The sequence below is a fragment of the Micropterus salmoides genome, unplaced genomic scaffold (genome assembly GCF_014851395.1).
Source record: "Micropterus salmoides isolate LMB-PRFRI ecotype aquatic unplaced genomic scaffold, ASM1485139v1 Ms_hic_scaffold_3, whole genome shotgun sequence".
Lineage (NCBI taxonomy): Eukaryota > Metazoa > Chordata > Actinopteri > Centrarchiformes > Centrarchidae > Micropterus > Micropterus salmoides.
This window is the reverse complement of record NW_024042261.1, coordinates 7,725,150-7,743,393: the sequence shown is the minus strand read 5'-3', so window position 1 is coordinate 7,743,393 and position 18,244 is coordinate 7,725,150. Positions and strand designations below refer to the sequence as shown.

The 18,244-nt window shown below is 39.8% G+C and overlaps 1 protein-coding gene across 1 annotated transcript; it reads left to right on the top strand.

The window, feature by feature from the left end:
* Nucleotides 1-8,676: 8,676 nt before the first annotated feature.
* On the top strand, nt 8,677-13,294 carry LOC119882638. Its single transcript, XM_038692769.1, has 4 exons — nt 8,677-8,888; nt 9,535-9,756; nt 10,111-11,296; nt 11,998-13,294. Exons 2-4 carry the CDS (start codon nt 9,618-9,620, stop codon nt 12,182-12,184), a joined length of 1,512 nt encoding a protein of 503 aa, XP_038548697.1. The 5' UTR covers nt 8,677-8,888; nt 9,535-9,617; the 3' UTR covers nt 12,185-13,294.
* Nucleotides 13,295-18,244: the final 4,950 nt, after the last annotated feature.

Below are 18,244 nucleotides of genomic sequence, written 5' to 3'. Positions count from 1 at the left end.
AGCAGGGATATGTTGAGCTTCAGGTGGTGGATATAGCAGAGAGCTGGCTGCCATTGGTTTCCTCAGTTCTTTTGGCGCTGTAGTTTCTAGAGGTTTATTAAGCACCGCTTTGGTTTGTTTGAGTCCCATGGGAGCTCCAAGGACCTGGACACTGCCTTTTAGCTTTAGTATGCTTTGTTTGACTTAAGATTTAAAAGAAAATTCCCCCTCAGACACTCTTATGTTGTTAGATCTCCATTTTATGACATGCAAAACATTGTGGAGACCAACACATGGTCAGTTTTTGATGAGGAATTTGTTTTCATTTTAAATTTTACCTTCTTTTCTGAAACCTGAATTGCTTACAACCACTCTACTCACTGCAGAATCACTTACTCTTACTGAGTCAAGTAAGATTTTTTTAAACTAAGTACTGTGTGATTTCTTTCCAAAATGTTGTCCCAAGTCTAATAGTCCACAGCCATTCTAGTGGCTCTGTGAAGCTGTAGCCTACTTTGGCACAGTGGCGCTCAAAATGACCAGACATTCTTGAAACAAGTTAATTTACATAAGAAACAAGTTGAAGTTTTCTTACAAGGCCAGCTAATTTTGTGTTTTAAGAAAAGAATGCAGTACATTTCCCAGAATGCCTTTTGACAGCTTGCGAGAAAGGTGTGTAAACCATAGACTGTATAAAACAAGGTGTAAACTGGCTGTGAGGCAGAGGTTGATGCGTCACCCGAGCTGAGAAATATTACAGTGTTTTTCAACAAGAAAAAAACTGATGGCAGCTGTTTTGATACCATCCCACAGTTCCTTGGTTTACATCCATTACTGTAAGCTGGTAAGTCAGTACTATTAATCCTAGCACTGAATTAGATTCTATAGAAGTCCTTTAAAAAAAAAAGCTTAACATGAAGGCCACACAATGAGTCATTTAGATTAAAGTACTGTATTTTTGAAGTTACACTATATAAATCAAATACAGGAAGGTTTAAAGTGATAAATCCACTTTTTGTGAACAGAGCTTTGTATGATGATGAGGCTGTTGTATTTGTGGGTTTCTGTGTATGAATAATAATAATAACTTTAGGTACATGGCACCTTTGAGAAGAGAGTTTACAAAGTGCATTGACAGACAAAGCAGGATTACCCAGAATTGAATTCTGTGCTCTGGTCTCTCGTTTGTGGACTCGCCTGCCTTCAATCATCCCTTGAGGCATGAATAAAGTATTCTGCATTGACTTGAAGTGAAAGCGCGCTCCATCTGAGCCCGTTGCTGAGATGAGCATGAATCTCTTTCTGGTTAACCTCCGACTGACTTACACACCACCGGCAAACCTTCATCTGTGTTTCTGTCTCACCTGCATTCATCTGAAAAACAAACCAACCCCCAACCTCCCCGCCCCTCTGTCTCACATTGCCAGGCTGTGGCTCCTCAGCTACCACAGGGCTCCTGGTGGAGGTGCTGAGGGAGCAGGGAGAACATTGTTTGAACTACAGTAAAACACAGCTCCCTTCAGCTCCGAGATCAAAGGCAGAGGATTACCAACAGCCTGCTGTAATGAGACCACAATGACTTGAAATCGCTGGGACGGCTTGGTACACTCTCCCCCAACCACAACATCGTTACGAGAGACTGCGGTGGAACACCCTGAGAAAGACAACAGTAATCTAGTAATGTGGGTTTCTCCTGATGTAAACTCATCTGCTCTGCTTGATTCTGTGTGTGTGATCTTGCCAGGGAGCTGAAGTGGAGTTAAAAAGTGGAAATTTAATAAATATCTTTGTAATGATAGAATCAGTATTCCTGAAATGAAAGCTGCTGTGCGGAGAAATAACGTGATCTAACACCGTTTTGTCCCTCAGTCCACTGACACTGTTGGATGGCCTGTCTCCGTCAATAAACCTTTTCCTTTGTCTAATTTAATATACAGTATAAGAGTGCGTGTTTAGGTTGCTTTCATCAATTCAGGTCTGTGTCAGTAGGATTTGACAGTTCTTTGAAGGTCAGTCCTGATTTTTGTTCTTTTTAAGATTATGCTTTTGGCATTTTGCCTTTGTTTTGTGAGTGACAGCAGAGACACAGACAAGAAACGCAGGGTGACAGAGAGAAGGCTATGAGATGCAACTCTGATGGAATCAAACCACTCAGCCATAAATTTTTCAATTTGGTGATTTTTTTTTTTTGGAAGTCCCATATTCAGCTTTCCATTTGCTTCCAGTAAAATTCTCATTTACGCGGGATTAAATTCAAATGTTGCATTCAATTTTGCTCTGTTTAGAGCCACGGCAGGCAACAGTAGCACTGATTGGTTCCACCATCATCTCTAAAATAAATATGGAATAAAGCAAATCTATCTGACTTAAGTAAAGATATACAGATTGCTGTTTTAGGCTAAATAAATAAAACTGATTTGACTTGACTTGCTTGTGAGCCAGCGTCTCCTTGCAACCCCTCGTGAGTTGTGGCACTTAAACTGAAAAGTGATCCCCCCCCTCCCTCCTCCCTCATCTGAACACTTTTGGAGGCCTGAACAGATAAAACAGCAAAGTCCAAACAATTAACAAGATTTTAAGTTTTTAAAATATTTTCTCTCCCCGTACTCATCTCCTGACCCTTAGGCTGGGGACTGATGCAATAGACTAACAATGACTTAACAGGACAACGATCAAACCTACAGGTTGAATAACATTGCTATTGTGTCGCGGGCTCCTTCCTCCAGTCATTTTGTACAAATACTGAAATTTGCTGTGAAAAAGCTTGTGTTGACTAAGTTGTGATTCACATCCAGTTGCTCTGCAGTGAATCCGAGGGGCAAGGTAATACAATAAATCCAAATTATTGAACTGCAGTTACACTAAAGACAGAAAACATATAAGATGAGTTTGCTTTTGGAGAAATGTAACATTTTGATAAAGGATTTTAACAAGTAAAATAATTACCTTTAACATAGTGTGTGGTGTTTCCTGGATTTCTTTAAACTTAATGAATCTGTGAAATAAGTCAAAATGTTATCATGAAACAGATTTCATAATGAGTCCCACAGTAATCATCATTTCTCCATCTAAAAGATGTTCATGGCCACGGTAATGGGTGAATTAATCCATGTTTATGTATGTTGCTTTTGTAATTTGCATTTGTAAGCAGACACACTGTAATGTTAATTAAAGTTTCAGACTCGCTGTAAACAAATATAGAAATTTACACTGTATTTGACATTGTGCTTTGTCTCCAAACAAGCACTTAGAGGAACTGATAATTCTACTGAATGAGCAGTGATGAAAGCAGACGTGTGTGTCAAGGGGATTGGATTAAATTGTCTACATTTCACATTCTTCCTTGCTCCCTGTGCACCAGTATTATCATCATCATCTCAGGGTTGAACATGTTAATTTAGGTTCATGTTTTAAGCAAATTAATTCATTTGCATTTGTGCAGTTTGCGTGCTGTGTGAGTGTGAAGCAGCCGCTCTGCAGTATTGTTGTAATTACGGCTGGGTTTTGACGTTCCCTCGGTGCCTAGCTCCCTATCTCAGAGATGAGAGGAAAGAGTGACACGCTCCCTCACATGTTCTCCTCAGGGAACACTTATCAAAACAATACACCAGCCATCATTCAAACACAGCCCTGCATACTTTTCCACTTTGAAGTCTCCCCATCCTCTTGTTTTTTTAATCCCCCTCGCCTTTTCTCTCAATGTAATCCCACTGTAACTGCATGGATTCTTCACAATTCAGACCATTTGTTCATCCAAATACAACACTTCATCAACAAATAACAATATGTTGAGACCAACTATTGAATAGGAGGAGAAATCTAAATGGGTTCAAGTGCTGGCACTGCCATGCATCTCTGCCTCTGTGTTGCCAATCCCTGTAAAAAGTTAATGTAAGCAGGATTCACAGGGAGCTGCTGGTGATGAAATTATGGTGTAACTGATACCAATGTGCCATAGTAGAGGAGTGCATGGCCGCTTGCGTCTTTGAAGGAAGCTCTTCCCATCCCGCGATGCACTGCTGGAGAGGGCTCCTGTATGGTTGTACAGTACAAACGGACAGATGGAGGGCAATACTGCACAAAAAGCAGGCAATCGTTTTGCCGCAATACAGAAAAAGCCTGCAAGTTAAGGAATTCATTGTGGATTCACTATTACACACAACGCTGAAATCTGTGGACTCTACTGTAAATATACACAGTATACAGTATGGGAGGTTCTTTTTGTGCCAAGGTCACTGAGAATTCAGTTATTTTCAGATGCAACTATTTGTATTTTATTGCTTCATATCTGCAATTAATGATCCAATTTTGAACATGGAGTCAAAATGAAGCAGTGAAATTTGTACTTAACTGTATTATAATTTAAAATATGATTGAGTTAATCATTTTAAATGTGTGTTTTCTATTTAAATGTGGAATGCTTACTCTGAAGTTTTGAGTTTCAGTCAGAAGAGGACTGGGATGTATGAATAAATTGTGTTGATACATTCACAATTGATCTTAATAAGTGATCTGTTAGAGGTTATAAAACAAATAAGATACAATATTCTTGCAGGGGCATTGCACACATCGCCACAACTTTTCCTGATCTCCGCGACCTGGGATGATTACAAATTCATGCGCGACTAAAGAGGTGCATCATGCATAATAAAAAACTGCACCATCTGCAAAAATAGCAAGACGAACACTGTAAACAATGGGGGTGTAAGGGCTCTGAGGGGGAGGCCGTAAAACCCACGGCTACAGGGATGCCAAAAACATGTTTTCGAGAAGGGTGAGCCAGTGTTGCCTATTACTATAGCAACAGGAAGACCTGGCTGCTTCAATCAGCTTTTGGCTCGTCGGGGAGGCAGAGGATAGGCAGAGGAGCTCCAGCCAGGGAGCCACGCTGAGCCGTCCTGGTTTTACTAATGAGGGCAGCGGGACACGCTGGGTGTCAGCCAGTCTGTCCGACCTCCACACATCCTACCTGTCACACTGCCTGTCATGCTGCACAAACAGCCTCGAGGTCAGGTACAAGAAACACAAACAGGGTGACAGCCTGGGGAGGGAGACGTTAAATACATCTGATTATAGAAAAACTGTGACTATAACCTGTTGTAGGTGTAACACAGACTCGTTATCACATTACAGATGGATTATCACACACATTTCAGAGGGAAAACACACACACACATCATTTTGTTTAAATTGCTGTCACCAGAGAGCAGCAGGTTATTGTCCCTGTCTGTAAACTTGACTACATCATCTGCCAGTTTTACTCTATTTGGCATTTGGGACCAATCAATCTGGAATCAGCGTCTGTCCTTCTGCAGCTGGAAGTGACAGTCGGCTATATTTGGAAGATTTTTAAACACACCCACGTCGTGTGTTTAACAAAGTTAAATTTTCTTCTGCTTGCTGTCACTGCAGTTGTCGTAGATGTGTCTTTCTGTGGTTGATTAAACCTCATGATTAAATGAACGTCCTGTTTTGGGAAGCCCGTTAAATGATAATGATGTTGTAACAGAGATGAGATTTATAACGGCGTCAGAGTGTGAAGGGGCAGGTGACATTTTACGGTGAGGCATAAACACACACACGCACACGCACACACACACACACACACATACACACAAGATTTCAGGTTTTGATACTTTCATTAAGGATCCCACCAGTTAACATATATAAGCAGTATTTAGTACAAGAGAAATAGGAATTCTTTAAAAAGAATTAAAGATAAAATGGATTTTACACAACTAATTACATACACTCAAAGAAGTGCTTTTAGCCAGTCAGCCTTCTCTGTAACAGCATCTAAACAATAGAATCTATTGCCAGTGCTGATGAGAGAAGCAAATACTTATCGTTCTTTCACTGGTCAGCTTAAGAAGTGGCTAATTGATAATCAGATATGTGCACATTAGACTGAATGCCTACTGAGATTTGTTGCTTGTTTGCAGATTGTCTTTTGTCAGTCTTTTTCATTTCTTGTTAAGTTTTGCTTATGCTGTTTGTTGATATGTTGTTTGTTACTTATTGTTGTGTGTTGTACCTGTTTTACTACTATTTCTGTATATATTGTTATTACTTGTGGACTGTAATAAGTCATTTTATGTCATTTTAAATCTTTATTTCAGGTTGCCCTCGTAATAACTGGCCAGGGACAGATGAAAATTAGCCTGTTGAGCTAACTCTGACTCATTTACAGTTATTTCACTGTTAATTAATGAGCACTGTCCCTGTCAAATAAACAAAAAAATGAGAAATATAAGCATTTAATAAATGGTTTAAACACACAATAATGTCGTTGGAAGCAGATTTAAGGACAGCTTTAAGTGTGTATTAATGCACACTGTTTTATAAGTTCTCCTATGACGACTTTCTTTCTGTTGTTGCAACTGTGTTTCAATATATTGTCATTCATTATCTGTTCATACAGCGGCCTCCACACATGGGTGCACACAGCAGGAGATGTTTTTAACAGACACATTAACAAACACTCAGATTACAACCGCATTACAGTCTGTTATAAACCATTTACTAAAAGCTTTTTTACTGCTTAGAAATTTTAAATGGGACTTCAATCATTGTAATGATTATTATTATATTTCACTTCTATCTATTCTGCCCACTTCACAGATTATTGAACAATACTGTACTAGAATAGACAGTAGTGAGGTGGACAGTTTACAAACCCACATCATTATAAGGCAAAATATCTTTAGAGAAAAATGTATTTATTTATTTCAGTACTATTCAGCATGCTTCATGGCATGAAATTAGATTTTTTTTTAAGATGGCCAAAGCTTCAAGATAAGACGGTACTGTTATTGATATATATTGATACATGTGCATGCGAGTGTGTGTAAATAAGTGCGCTCCCCAGCAGTTTTAAACTCTTAACTTTGCTGACCACTCAGTGTCTCTGTGAAAGACTACAGGTGCCAAGCATAAAAGAATCGTGTACAAACATTCAATGCCGGGATGGTTTAATATCTCTCGTGACAACAACACTCCTGATGTCACTTTTGCAAATGAAGGCTGAGGAGATTTCTTAAAAAGAGAGTAAAAACTGGTCTAATAAAAGTCCGTGGTTGTACATATCAGGGGGCTTACCAAAAAAACAAAAGAGGAGCTAGACGGCTAGCAAACTTCTGTTCCATATCAGGTGTAACAGGTGGCACAGGCCTTTTTTCTTTATCCTTGAGTGTCAAAGAATGTATTGAACCTCTCTAGATGTCTGAACCTTGTAATTTGCAGATTCAAATAAAGCATTTAAATGTGTGTTGTGTGTAGGGCTGTCTGACTCCTCCTGTCCTGTGGATTTTGTTTTCTCTGTGTGTTTGCTGGGGCTTCTTCTACGCTCAACAAAATATATTACTGTTATATAAAAAAATGTATGTAAGGTAAAAATATGCTTTGGATGGGCCACTGCAGAAGGGGAATTACCAATGGAGACTAACGAAGCATATAATAAATGCAAATTAACCTATTTATTTTCATGCAATATCTGATATATATTTAAAAAATTAACACACAAGATTAGATTTTACACACTTAGACGTTAAGTTTAAAGACCTCAAGAATAAATACTCTATAATCCTGCGTACTGTCGCCCATGTATTTATGTCTGAAGCGTTAAGAGAAGCCTCACATGGTGCAATAAAGTGATAAATTGTATTATCTACATAAAAAAGTTTGATAAAAGGACTTTAAGTGAGTTTAAGTTGCAAAGTATTTGTGTTAATAAATCTTTTGGTTCATGCTGAGAATGTATCTGAAGTAAATGCACAAAGGAGATCACACCATGTACAAACTAATGGAAGTGATGATAAAATATGGGACCATACAGAAAATAAACATATATGGAATTGTAATTGATGTTTAAGTGTGTGTTTTTCTCATTATGATCCCAGCCGGAGGTCATAGTGTCTTTTCACGAAACATCACTGGTTATAATATCCAGTAAACCAGTCCCGGGTTGGTGCTAATATGTAATGATTAGCGATCAGTGTAAGACAGATAGCAGGCCAATAGAAATAAAAAAGTTTCCCCAGATAAACCAATGGTGTGGCCACATTGTTACAGCGCTCAGCGAATCCCCTGCGGATCTGATGCAACAGGGCTGCAACTAAAGTTACACCTTCGAACTGCAACACGATGTCCTTCCGCTGCGGCGCTACGGAAACTAGTCCCGGCTGTACCGTCTGATGAATTATCGCTCACTCTTCTTCACTAGCTCTGTTTAAAAGTGTGTTTAGAGTTTTATTAATGCTTTTGACGGGTTGTTTTTTTATTTCGAGTATGATTGGGTCGTCCATATTTTTCTATCACTGACTTTTTTCCAGCAGGCAACAAACTCGTGTAGGCTAAATTTGATGATATTACTTGAATACTTTCTACAGCATCTGAAGAAGAACAAATGCTATACAAACTACAGTAAAGTCAATAGCGATTTAACATTAAATGTTTTTAATTTATTTCTATCACCATCCCCGTAAATATGTACTACTACTAAAATAAGTATGAAATTTATACAATAAGATAAATTTAAAGAAAAAAATATTATTATTAAACAGCAGAGGTTAGAAGAGTGTGTGTGTGTGTGTGTGTGTGTGTGCGCGCGCGCGCTCTGGATAGTGGGAAAGTCCCCTGGTTCATGACGTAACGGCCGGGTGAACTCTGTAAACTGCGGAGTGATTCCGTCCTCTGTGAGAAGGTCCGGGCATTAGGAGTTGCAGAAGTAGCGGATTTAAAAACTTTCTGTCTGCAAGTCTGTTCGTCGATATAGCGCTTCATGAAGAGACCCTGACCTCATAAGGGGAAAATATGGCTTTTTAAACTGTGACTGTCTTCCTCTTCACCGTAAAGCTCCGCGTGCTTTGCTTCTTGCAACGCACTTTACAAGGTTATTCAGGAACTATGGGGTAAGTAAAACTGCTTTCTAGCTTTGTGGGGACAGAGGAAAGTTCGGGCAGTCATTTCTTTTAGCTAACTGTTTAAACTAACGGTGAATTCAGCTGTTAATTACTCTCATGTACAGGGCTATTTTTTTGCCATTATTACTATTTTAAAGTAACCATGTCAAAGTGACTTTTTTTATGTGTTAACATAGTGAATTTGTTTTCTCTCTCTCTTTCTTGATACAGTGTTAAGTGCGCAACAAAGACTAACAACTTAGATTATGTAAAATCACTCCACATTATATATGTAAAGTCTGTAATTATATTAAAGTAAATGTCTGTATATTGTTTTTTTTCCTTTTATTATTTACTCATGTTTTTTGTTTCCCAAAGTACGTCAAGGTTCTGTTTTGCACTTATTGCTTAATTATTGTGTAGTTGTGACATCAATCAATATTTGTTTCACAGTATGACGTAAAAGGGAAGAGCTCAATAAACCTTAAAAAGTCATTTATTTATATGGTGTTATCCTTAAATATTAATTATAATTTTTATTTATTATTTTTTTACATTTTATAGAATTATGAAGTGTTTTCAGAGTACAAAATTTGGGATTTAAAGGCACAATTGAAAATTTCAAATTTTTTTATTTTCTTCATTCATCCCACAGGTCTTCAGGTGTTTCCACAACTCTATCATCCACCCAGTGCACGGTTTGTGCTTTTGAACAATTTAATCGAAGCAGACGACACAATGGCGGCATCGACCCTTCGCAGGAAAATTCCTCCCATTTCCACAGGCGAGCTCGGCGCTCCCCCTCTCCGACAGGCTAGCCACAGCCAATCACGGCCGGGGACGGGGGCGGAGCCAGCGGGGAGGCAGCACTTAATTGGTGAGTTTTGCCAAGACGCTTTTTTATTTTTCCACATCCCGAGGTCGGAGCCGCAGTGCAGCACGGGGCTAATGTCGTACAGTGAGTACAGCTAAGTGGATATTTATCGAATGCAGACGATGCTGTTCAATCATTTTCAGATGATCGGTTAGTTGTTCACTTGGATTTGTCGGATGTATTGCTTGATTTTTAACTGAAATGGTTTTACATTTATCCTCTCTACCTTGCGTGGTTTAAGATTTTTTTTCCTGAATTTGTAATTTTTAATTTCACTTATTCTACACAACCAGCTGAATGAAAAAAAAAAACAGATTGCTTTACTGATTACATGATGATTATTTTTTATTTTTATAGGTGATGGTCACTCAGATTGGATGACGGAAAAAGTTGATTTGTCTTCATTTGTGTCGACAACCGAATCTTCTCCCAGCTCATCCCTTCCACCCTCGCCGTTAGAACACGATGTCAAGGTGCCCTCGGATCTGGAGGTCATGACCTCTCTACTGCAGGAGGAGCTGGCTCAGCTGGAGGACTACTTCCGCTCCGAGTCCACATCCACGACAAACAAGTTGGAGAAATCCTCAAAATGTGACAAGGGTGCCCAAGCCATGGGCTCCCAGTCTTATTATCAGTTACCCTATGGCTCGTATGGGACCAGCCAATCAGAAACCAGCCCTGTGGTTGTTACCTTGGCAACAGGGGAACTGGACCTGGCCAGCTTCTGCGGCGGCCCCATCGGCAGAACCAAAATCGCGCGACCCGCTCCGTACAACTACCATCACCGCTACCACCACAATAATGGGCGAAGAATCATCAGCGAGGCGGTGAAAGTCGGGGAGGAAGTTGGACTTGATACGTGGGGCTCCAGGGGAAGTTACTCAGGAAGCACAGAGTTGTCTGTGAACCACTACTCCACACTGAAGACAGTGAGCAAGAGCAGCCTCGGTAGCGTCAAGAAGGTGAGAGAATGTGCTTTATCGTTGAAGGAAGAGGAGAGTTATTGTTTTTCAGAAGGAATGTTTTGCAGCGAAGAGATTGCTCGAGGGTTTTGTCTGGGCGGCTCGTACGACGGCCACCACAAGCGAGAGGGACAGTTGATGCACAACGTGAAGGTCAATGTAAGTTACGACAGCACGGGGCTCGAGGTCTTGCACTGCAGCAAAGACGGAGGACTTTCTGGAAGTATTCCCCAAGAGACAATGGTGGCCGGTGACTACTTCCACCAGTCCATGGCCAGCACAGAGCCTTACCATAGCTTTATAGGTGACCTAGATCAGCCGTCACAAGCACAGGCTGTAGAGCCCCAACATGGCCACTACCTCTATCCAGAATGCCTTGCGGACCAAAGCTATGAATGTCTGTCCAGAGGGGAGGGCGAGGGGACGCTGCTGGGTGCCCCCATCCACCGCCCCACCCAGAGACTAAAGGATGAGCCCTGCTCCGTCAAACCGGCTCTGGTGATGGGCGCCGCTTCTCTGGATTCTGGCACTGGAGAGAGGAAGCAGAAGAAGAGAGACCAGAATAAAACTGCTGCTCACAGGTAAACGAGTGGCTCATTACATTTTTATTTCTAGCTCCTTCCTTTCACTTATTTTTTGTTATTAATTTCTTCTTTTAAAAAGAAAAAACATGCTTAAATGTTTATTCACATCTAAAAATTGGTTCTGCAGTCAGATGTCTGTTAGGATGAATTAATTCATAAAAATCTGATTGATTAAAATAAAGTAAAATATATTTACAATTACAGCTGAGAAAGGATTCTTTTAAAAATCATATTCTTGTTTTTTAGCTGCTCAGTCAATCGCTGATACCTGAATACTTGTTGTTTCGCTTTACAACTCTTAACATGGCAGGAGTGTTACATAAAGCAGCACCCCAGTGCTTTAAATGTCCTGCAGAGTGTGGGAGGGAGATGGAAAGTCCCTCACTGTCTGCCAAATTCAGCCCCACCTAAGCGTTTCTCTACGTCTGGGTTGTCTGTGTGTGACTAGTTTATTCACATCTGTGTAAAATGGGGAACAGTAGGGGAACAGTTGGAAAAAGTCATAATTGATCATTCGAGCTCATAACTGCAGTAGGTGAAATAAACAGCACGTCATGTTATCTCAGGGGAGGGATGTCTGAGTTGTGTAAGTAATCCACCCAATGTAGCTCAAAGGTCACGCTCACTTGACTCATTAATAAAGATGCAAGGCAGCAAAACCCTATAAAACCAACTGGGCGCCTTCTCTCTTTCTGCAGGTACAGGCTGCGTAAGAGGGCGGAGCTGGACTCTCTGGAGGAGGAGCTGCATGGCCTCGAGGGGCAGAACCGGGAGCTTCGTGACAAGGCGGAGTCGGTGGAGCGAGAAATCCAGTACGTCAAAGATTTACTGATCGAGGTCTACAAGGCGCGCAGTCAGCGGCTCAAACAGGATGGCAGTGCCTAAAACGCCCACGCTGACCTCACCTTCCAAACCTCCCAACCAGCACCAAGAGAAAAATCAAGTCAAGAGCACCAACTGGGTTTTGTCTCACAAAAATGAAATGGTAGTTGCATGATTTTGGTAGTTCTTTTCTAAAAAATAAAAATACATAATTGTTCCAGGAGGACGGCCGAACAAAAACACACCTTTCCTTAAAAAAAAAGAAAAGAAAAGGAGAAGTTTCCAAATGGGTGAAAAACTTTAACAAGCCTTAGTGAGGTGGCTTCCAGAGGAGATGCTGAACTTGTCCGTGACCACTGTGATCCGAACTGCACTCACAGCCTTGTGATGACTGAGTTTGCGCTTGCAATGATTGATCGTTTACAAAATGCTCTCTGAATTAGTAGTAGTGATTGAATTTGCTTGTGGTTTTTGTGACACACATCAGCAGCATTGAGGCAGATCCATGCTAAATATATATTTTATTTTATATTTTATTTTTACCTAATAATGTTCATTTATCATTTGCTTAAAACAATCAACTGAATAAAGGGATTGCTGGAAAAAAAGTGTGCAACATGCTCTACAAATATTCATTATCAGAAACATTTAGAAAATTTGTATTGCTAAAATGTTGAGTATTTACACTTCTTTACCCCACTGAAATACCCACTGCATGTTTGATTTTCGAAAAGCATGTGCGAGTGTTATTTGAAGGCAATATTCTGTTAACTGCATGGCTTCAAGATCTCCACCACGTCAATTTAACTGAGTTGACTTTATTCTTCTTCCCATCAGCTGGCGACGTTTCTCTGAGTCCCACCCCCCCTTCCCCCCTCTGCCGGTGTGATTCATGCTCAGGTTTTGGTTTTCTGCTCTGAGAAACAGAAACATTCACTGGCTTTTTTCCTTTCTCTTCTCTCTCTCTCGGCTGTATTTTGCGAACAAACAATCACCTGTTGACGCAACAATAAATTGTTGTTGGGTAACGGTACGACTTCATGGGAATTTTGTTTTCAATTGATCAATTTGATGTATCTGAAATTCAGGTCCTTTTAATAATCGATGTCAATGTCAGGAAATTATACATCAGGTAAATTACAGCCAAATAAACCACTTCTGTAGTATCGTTGATATCTGCCTTTGGACTGTTTTTCACTGCATGCTGTTCATTATGCATTCATTGTGCAGCCATTAAAACCCCCTTGCAACAACTGTCCAAATGTTATGAACTGCACCCAGAACAGCACACACACGGAATAAGAAGGGTGGGATTAAGAGATACAGATGCACAATAAACCCACTCTGCCCCGCCCATCTATCAGAGCCCTGCCCATAACTGCTGCTTCCAGCCCTTTTTCTTTCTTTCTTTCTTTTTTTTTGGCTGCAATGCAGTCGGATTCCCAATTTATTTCCCAGGATTCACCACTGGACGGCAGCACATAAAGGCAGGCGTTGATTGACACCTGGCCATCCTGCAACAAAACAAGCGCTTCCCCTTTAGATTGGAGTCAGCGTGTCCAAGCAGCCGCATATTAAAGAGAAATCCGATTAGAGAAATACTAACAGCCACTTCTCATGTTATTTTCTCCAATGTTTCACTACTTTGTTCCCGCACTGTGATCGAGCCCCGGGGCGGACTGGAGTGATATCAAGCTCCGGCAGTCAACAGACAACACAAGTTGCCTATCTCATCTCCCCAGCTCGTGGAGGGTTCGTGTGCCTCTGTTTGACTGTGTGTGTGTGAAATCTCTTGGTATCTCTCCTAGCAGTTGTAGGCCTTTCAAGTGCATGAGGCAATATCACACAATACTTGCAGGAGGAGGAGAGAGATGCAAGTGAACTATCAGAATAAAAAAGTACTGGGTTGACAGAGAATGCCGTTCCATCCATTGATTCAGTCTGCTGTCTGTTTGTTGTTGGTTTGATACAGATGCAATGTAAAAGCGGATATTAATGCTGACATAAGATTTATAATCTGATTTGGCAATGATTTAATACATAAATAAAGTTATTAACTATGATATATTCATTTATAAAACATTTTAGATTGGGGGAGATAATAATCCAGCCATCCATTTTCCATCACTTAGCTGGTAGCAAATAGAAAATACATACACACATAGCAAATTTGAGGTATTTGACCAATTACATACATTTTAAACATCTGAACATGCTGAGTGAAAACGTATGGTTGATATTACATTATCTGAACATTATAATCACTAGGCCTCAGTACTTAGCCAACCAGCAAATATGTACAAAAGAAAGAAAACACAGTGTTAAATATATAACTGATGATTATTACACAGATGTCAAAAGTAATGTGAGGGTAAATGCACATATAAGGATAAGATATTGCAGAGAACTATATTTTAATTTACAAAACATAACTATAAATATATACTGGATTTGCACATTTGAGTCAGTTTTCCATGGATGTCTCTAGAGACAGCTTTTACAATATGGTGTCTACAGGGGGAATTTAATCCATGTCTTGTGCACATTTAGAATATTCCAGTAGGATTTACTGTATGTAGGGCTCTTTCACCACCAGGTGTCCCTCCAAGCTTATACATAGACTGCACTGGAGCCATGCAGGGTTGTTTTTGAAATATGTATTTTCTACACTGACCCTGCACCATAGCAATACACAGTGAATACGCTATATTCCAGTCCAGATGCCTTAAGATAAGACATTTAATTGTCAAAGCAAAAGAAGTACAGGAACATATGCATACAAAAGTAGCCAGTGGAGGAAGAAGTCTTTTACTTAAGTAAAAGTAGTAATAGCCTACCACAGTGTAAAAATACTCCATTACAAGTAAATGAATTCAATATCTTACTTAAAGCTGGGGCAGGTAATGTATTTGAGAAGCATTGAAATTGAAATTCAGCCCAGGACATTAAGACAGAAATATTTTTTGCAGTTATTTTAATACATATCAGTGTTTCTGTTGTATAAAGTGAATCAGATTACGCCGAAGACATTCAAGAAACTTCAGGATGACACCCGCCTCCTCCGTTTGTATAAGCAAGGCAGCTCTGCACTGAAAAAGACCAGGTCAGGCAAGCCTGAGTCAGTCAGAGTGCTAAAATAATTTAATATAAATCAAAAACTAAAATGCAGTCCCATAAAATACAGCAGTGTGTGCATGTGTGCATAAAAATCAAATCCCTCATCTTCAACTCTGAGTTGGCCTCTCCCTGGCTCAGCTTCCCGTGTGCTGGCCCCCTCTCTGCTTGTATTGATTGTACAGCTACATATGCAGGAGAAGAACATCTGTAATAAATATGATGAACAATAATCCATTTTCTAATTCTATCATTGCATAATATGATTGCCTGCTCAGCCCTGCTCAGCCCCTGTAGCTGTCACTGTTTGTCGGGTTCAATTGTCCTTCTCCTCCTGCTCCTACAGTTCCTCCTGTTCATTCTCTCCCTCCTCATCAGCATGTCTGGGGTCATCATCACCCTGTCCCTTTCCATCACTTCCACTGACCTTAACAGCTAATTTAAATACAAACATACAGAGATTCCTGTAGAAGGATGTTGTCTTTCTGTGATTACACATTGCAAACTTCTATATATATATATCTGTCTATATATAAACGCATATATAAATAATTTCAGTATATAATCCTAAATCTCCTAAGGCTCCTAATCGCGCACCTGTCCCTGCCTGTGCAGGGTCCTGCCTCACCTACAGCAACCTTTCTGCTAAGAGGTCAGTTAATTTGGCGCATCTTGTGGCGACATTTTTTTCTTCTTAATTCTTTTCTTTTTTCTGCACCACACATTTCTTTTACCTCTTTCTTTCTTTTGGCCACATTTACTGTCTCTGTTGCGCTTGTCACAAAACACGGCGCTGAGTTCAGCCCCGACAAAACATACGAAGATTGAACCCAGATGGAAAGTAAAGTCCTTTAATCAGCGCCGTTGAGCCAATTAGATTTCAGTCCAAGTTGGGAGGTGCTGATCGTATCCCCCCCCCTATAGAAAGAAATGGTTTGGCCAAGTCTGACAGACACACAGACAGTTCGCTGCAGCTGACCGGCAGTTATGACATTTTGTGCTTCCTTATCTAGAAGAACTGCCAATAAGCACATCTCGATAGGTAGCACATATCGTCAGAGACACGCGGATCATAAAGTAAGACATTAGGAACTGAAAAAAAAACAAAACTGACGGTTCGGCCTGAAATGGAACGGGAACATTCCAGCACGCCCGGATGGGCAATCCGGGCCTGTTGCCCAACGTTACCTACATTAAGTAAGAGTATTATAATCAACAAAATGTTCTCACAGTATCAAAAACTAGCACACAATGCAAGAGAATTACCCTTGTGAGTTTTTGTTATGATCACTGAGACTTTAATGTGTAAGAAGCATTTTACTGTAGACAAAAGCCTGTCATGGGTTGTGTACTGTAAAAACGTTAATCATCAAAGCAACTGGTAACCACAGCTGTCAAATAAATGAAGAGGAGAGTCAGAAGTGCAAAAGTTCCCCCAAGTACTTTTACAACTACTTAAAATTTACTTAGTTACATTCCACCACTGTAGAATACTAGGCTACATTATAGGCATCTACTATACTCAAAAGGAAGCATGAAAAAAAATTAAAAAAAACCTTACATATTACAGTATATACGCTTCAAATGTAGTACTAAGTGCATTGAGGATCATAAATATCAGAACATAAAAATAAAAACACAAAAACTGCACTTGAGGGAAACACAGGGAAGTACAGTTACTGTACAAAAAATAAAATGCAAGACAGTAAAAGGTTATTCAAATTGTGTCAAGTTTTTGTTTTGATTTCAACAGAATCTGTCCAGTCAAAATACATATTGCATGTGTATAGTTCATTTGTTGGGTGCACAGGATGTTTCACTTTATTTACTTTGTTTTTGACACACAAGGTGACTTAACTTGTCTCACCTTTTGTTTTTTGGTAACCACAAGACAAGTAATCTCTTGACACATTTGTTTACTATCAGTAAGATAGCTGTGCGTGTTTTCTTGTGGTGTGCCTCTATCCTCATTATGCATACATGAGGGTAGAAAGGTCAAAAGAAAATTCTCTAAAATTACAACACTGTAAAACCAAATCTATAAGAGGCTGATTTAGAGTTACAATACAGGTATAGCAGCTTAGAGTTACACATTTTTGGAAATACAAAAATTAAATATATATATATAATTGCCGACACTAATTTCTCAATACTTTTCAAAATGACATGGTTCTGTATCAACATGCTGATTGTCTGTTGAGCTTTGAATGCATTAAAAGTACCTAAACACTGTCTCAGAATCTCATCTCAAACTCAAGTAGAAGACAGTATATCAGGATCAGTAAATGCGTGTGTTGTGTAAAAAAATAATAAAATAATCCAACACAATGCTTGTGTGTGTTTGTGTGCAGTTATGACGCATTGAGATGAGAACGTTTTGCGTATCCCTGTTGTCATCTGCTCTGCTTGGGAAGTAGTCTGAAACCACCCAGGTATGAAATGAATCAGCGTGTTGTGCATCTTAAAAAAACACACAGGATGGAAGATGTTTTCAGGTGTTAAAATGATAATCTGCTTCCTGGTTCACTACCACTCTTTGGATGGGTTAGTGGGTGGGCTTTTGCACAGGAGGCTACAGCCATGCTATTATATCTGTGAGGCTACACAGAGGCACAGTGGTGCTTTGAGCGAAATGCTAATGTCAGCATGCTAATATGCTCACAACAACAATACTGACATGTTGATGTCCAGCAGGTACAAAGTTCTAACATTTTCTAATTTCCACTCAACACAAAGGACAGCTGAGGCTGATGGGAATGTCATCAGTTTATTTCAGTCTAAATCAAAGTGGTGGACTGCTCAACAGGTCATAATTATCAACCCTAGAGCCACATAAAATTGTCTTACTTTGCCAACGTTTAAATATTTTGTCCTGAAGTCATCAAGTGTTCTAAATGGAAAGGGTTCACCCTCAGGGGAGTACGAATCTGTACGGTAAATGCAAATCATGTTAAATTTGATCTTAAGGTTTTGGTCTAATGATTTGACTAAAGAAAAGATTGTGGGACC